Source organism: Sphaeroforma arctica, assembly GCF_001186125.1.
Source record: "Sphaeroforma arctica JP610 unplaced genomic scaffold supercont1.367, whole genome shotgun sequence".
Classification (NCBI taxonomy): Eukaryota; class Ichthyosporea; order Ichthyophonida; genus Sphaeroforma; species Sphaeroforma arctica.
Window position 1 is genome coordinate 50,675 of NW_014040191.1, and position 3,277 is coordinate 53,951.

General features: G+C 42.4%; 2 protein-coding genes across 2 annotated transcripts; both read left to right on the plus strand.

The window, feature by feature from the left end:
* Positions 1 to 326: 326 nt before the first annotated feature.
* On the plus strand, positions 327 to 1,254 carry SARC_05639 (hypothetical protein; the record flags this gene model as incomplete). Its single annotated transcript, XM_014300494.1, has 3 exons — positions 327 to 332; positions 393 to 509; positions 1,114 to 1,254. The coding sequence occupies 3 exons, from the start codon at positions 327 to 329 to the stop codon at positions 1,252 to 1,254; spliced, it is 264 nt and encodes an 87-aa protein (XP_014155969.1).
* Positions 1,255 to 1,805: 551 nt separating this feature from the next.
* SARC_05640 (hypothetical protein) lies at positions 1,806 to 2,805 on the plus strand (the record flags this gene model as incomplete). Its single annotated transcript, XM_014300495.1, has 3 exons — positions 1,806 to 1,886; positions 2,363 to 2,530; positions 2,722 to 2,805. 3 exons carry the CDS (start codon positions 1,806 to 1,808, stop codon positions 2,803 to 2,805), a joined length of 333 nt encoding a protein of 110 aa, XP_014155970.1.
* Between the last annotated feature and the right edge of the window lie 472 nt (positions 2,806 to 3,277).

The window sequence follows — 3,277 nt, forward strand, 5'->3', positions numbered from 1 at the left end:
TACATGGGCTGTAAGGCTGTAATTTGTATTATACATGGGCTGTAATGTGTATTATACATGGGCTGTAATGTGTATTAGACATGGGCTGTAGTGTGTATTATACATGGGCTGTAATGCGTATTAGACATGGGCTGTAGTGTGTATTATACATGGGCTGTAATGCGTATTAGACATGGGCTGTAATGTGTATTATACATGGGCTGTAATGTGTATTATACATGGGCTGTAATGTGTATTATACATAAGCTGCATCGTATCGTGTATTATATTTGGTCTTAGTTTTACACCATACGCCTACACTCTCGTACCCTCCTTTCTCTCCTGGCATGCGAGTCTCATTCATACACCATACTCACATCTACACCCTCTTTCTTTCCTGTTTACCCTGGCAGGCTAACGAAGGCCATTCTGATAATCTAGAGCAGGAGAATAAAGTCCAAGAGAAGGTCAAAGCAATCAAAGACCGGATACAGCGGCTGCTGCAACAGTCCAACTACGACGCTGGTGTGGTAATGGTTATGTGTGTGTGTACGTGTGTGCTGTATGTATATGAGTGTGTATACGTCGCACCTATGCTATTGTGGTAGTGTTTGTGTATGTGTGTATGTATGTATGTGTATTTTGTATAGCCGCAATGAAGTACACACATCTCACGTCTTGTACTTCAACAGGAAGTGTGTGTGTGTGTATATGTATATTATTTTAACATCTTATATATAGTCTACTTTGTATAGCCGCAATGGAGTATACACATCTCACTTCAGAAAGAAGTGTGTAATATAAATTTTATTTTATTTGTATATATATAATGTATGTATATGTTGCACGAATGACCTGGGTCACACATCCGTGATTGCGTATATCCATCTCAGAGCTCAGTCAGTTGTCGTTGCCGTTTCTGCAGACTATCCATTCCATTAGGTACCAGCGATTTTCGAATCTGCATCTCTGGTTTTACCTACTGCTTATATTCATAAACCTCCACACCTGTTCTTTGTGTGTATCTGTGTGTTTACTGTGTAATGCGCATGTTGCGTTTCACTGTATCGGTGTGTGTTAATGTTGTCCGTCTGTTAAACGTATATATAAATGTATATACCGCACTCCTGTCAGGCCAGCGGAGTGCTCCAAAGCTCAGATGAGCAGGAGAACACCTGTATTGCCCCCACCCCTATTCCCCTCCCCCCATACGACGACGACCTGAGATTCGAAGGAGGGTTCGACACACGTAGAACAGGTCCGCAGTATCTCTAAAGTCGAATCCCTCGAGTGACATACTGTGAATGTGAAGTGCAGTGTGTATGTGTATTGGTGTTGTACAGTACTCAGTGTCTGTGTCTGTGTGTTGTATCGCTGGTATATATGTATGCAGATGAATTGTAGCTATCTGAGTGCGTGGACCTATAGCTCCTTTCTACAATACAATCGCTTGATTGTGTAATTTATCTCTATCGATATTGCTGGTGTGTTTTTTTCTTTGAAGCCAAGCCTGTAGTCGTCATTACATGCCTACAGATTGCCTTGTCTATTGTATTCCGTCAATGGGTCTCTTTCTGAATAAGTTTGAGTACAGTGTGTGTTCTTCATTCAAACCAAGGTTGTATCCGCCACCGCACGTCTATACACTACATATCCTGTTTGTTCTTTCTCAGATTTTCTTCCTGAGCGCACTTTGTGTGAGTCGCATATCGATCGTCGTTGCAGACTGCATGCCTGTGTATAGTTGTATGGTAGTACGTTTATTATACCCGCGTAATTCGTATGTTCACTCCCGAATTGGTATACTCAATCCATGGCGTACAGAAATGGATAACCCTAAATTCGATGCCAACGAGCCCGTGGGGATGTTTATTTTCAAGGAGAAAGACGAACGTGCGCTTGTACAGGTAAGATGCACTCGGCACTGTTTTGGTCTGCTCTAAAAATATAAATTAGGAGTCCACCGTGCTATAAATAGCTCACGATGTGCGCACTGTGTCCTCGTATCTATAAATAGATTTTTACGCACCGTAACCTCGTTTTTTCTGCTTTCTGTGCTCTCAATATATATAGGGCTACATTTCCCTGAGAATTTACCACCGTCAGCCCGAGTCTTTTTATGCTTTTCCCCCAATTCTAATAATAGAACAATGACATGGTCTGGCATAACACATGTTCTCCCTTGCCTTCAGTCTCGGGGTTCTATCCTCTTGTGTGTTACTTTAGGCCTTGCAAGTCTTCCTCGGTGTCTTGCAGACTCCTAAGCCATACACTCGTACACATTGAACGTCTCCCCATACAAGCACACATACACACCCCACACATGCATTTGTTACATATCATTGACGCGATCACCGTTACTGTCGCCGTTGTCTTTGTACAGGATTTGATTGTGAACGTCGATCCCAGTGAGCTGCTCGACAGTCGCCCGCACGGCATCATTGCGTACATTCTGTTCATGTGTTTGCGATGGGCAGATCACATGAACAATCCTCGCCAACTGCAGTCGCTGCTCACCAAATCAATCAGCTCCATCAAGCATGTGGCCACGGTAAGCGTACAACATACAGTTGTCTTGTACTTCTTGTTGTGCGTGTGTATCAATATTACTCTATTGGGTACGCATGTGTTTATTACTTCTTGTTGTACGTGTGAACCAATGCTGCTGTAGGGCTTGTGTATGTTTGTCTGTACTTTGTTTGCTGTACACGTTTATCACAAATTGCCATGTGTGCGAAATAGGCTGATCATAAGAACAGTCCCAGGCAACTGTTAGCCAACTCAAGCGGTTCCATCAAGCATGTTGCAACGCTGTATAATGTTTGAGTTGTACATCTTGTTAGTGTGTACATCTTGTTACATCTTGTTAGCTCACACTTCGTGTATGCGCTGCTAGTATATGCTGTTTGGTTTGAGATGCTTGGACTACAACTGTCGCAAGTAATTACAGTCGCTACTCAGCAACGCAGTGAATTGCTTTGGGCATCTCCAACAGTATAGATGGATTAACGCTGCACGTCTTGTTGTGATTCTGTGTGTGTCCACTTAAATGTATGTATATCGTATGCCGCGTTCTCTCTCCCATACTGTGTCAACCGATGTTCAAATGCTTGGTATGTACTGCTCACACGAAGATTTATTTGCGCAATGTCGCTTTCGCACTGAAATCCCCCCACTACTACCACTCTCTTTGGGTGAAAAAGAGTATAAAAACGACTACGTGATATATTGTTGCGGTACTTTCTCCGTACTTATATGTCTATATATATATATATATATCTGTTACATAACAAGAAAA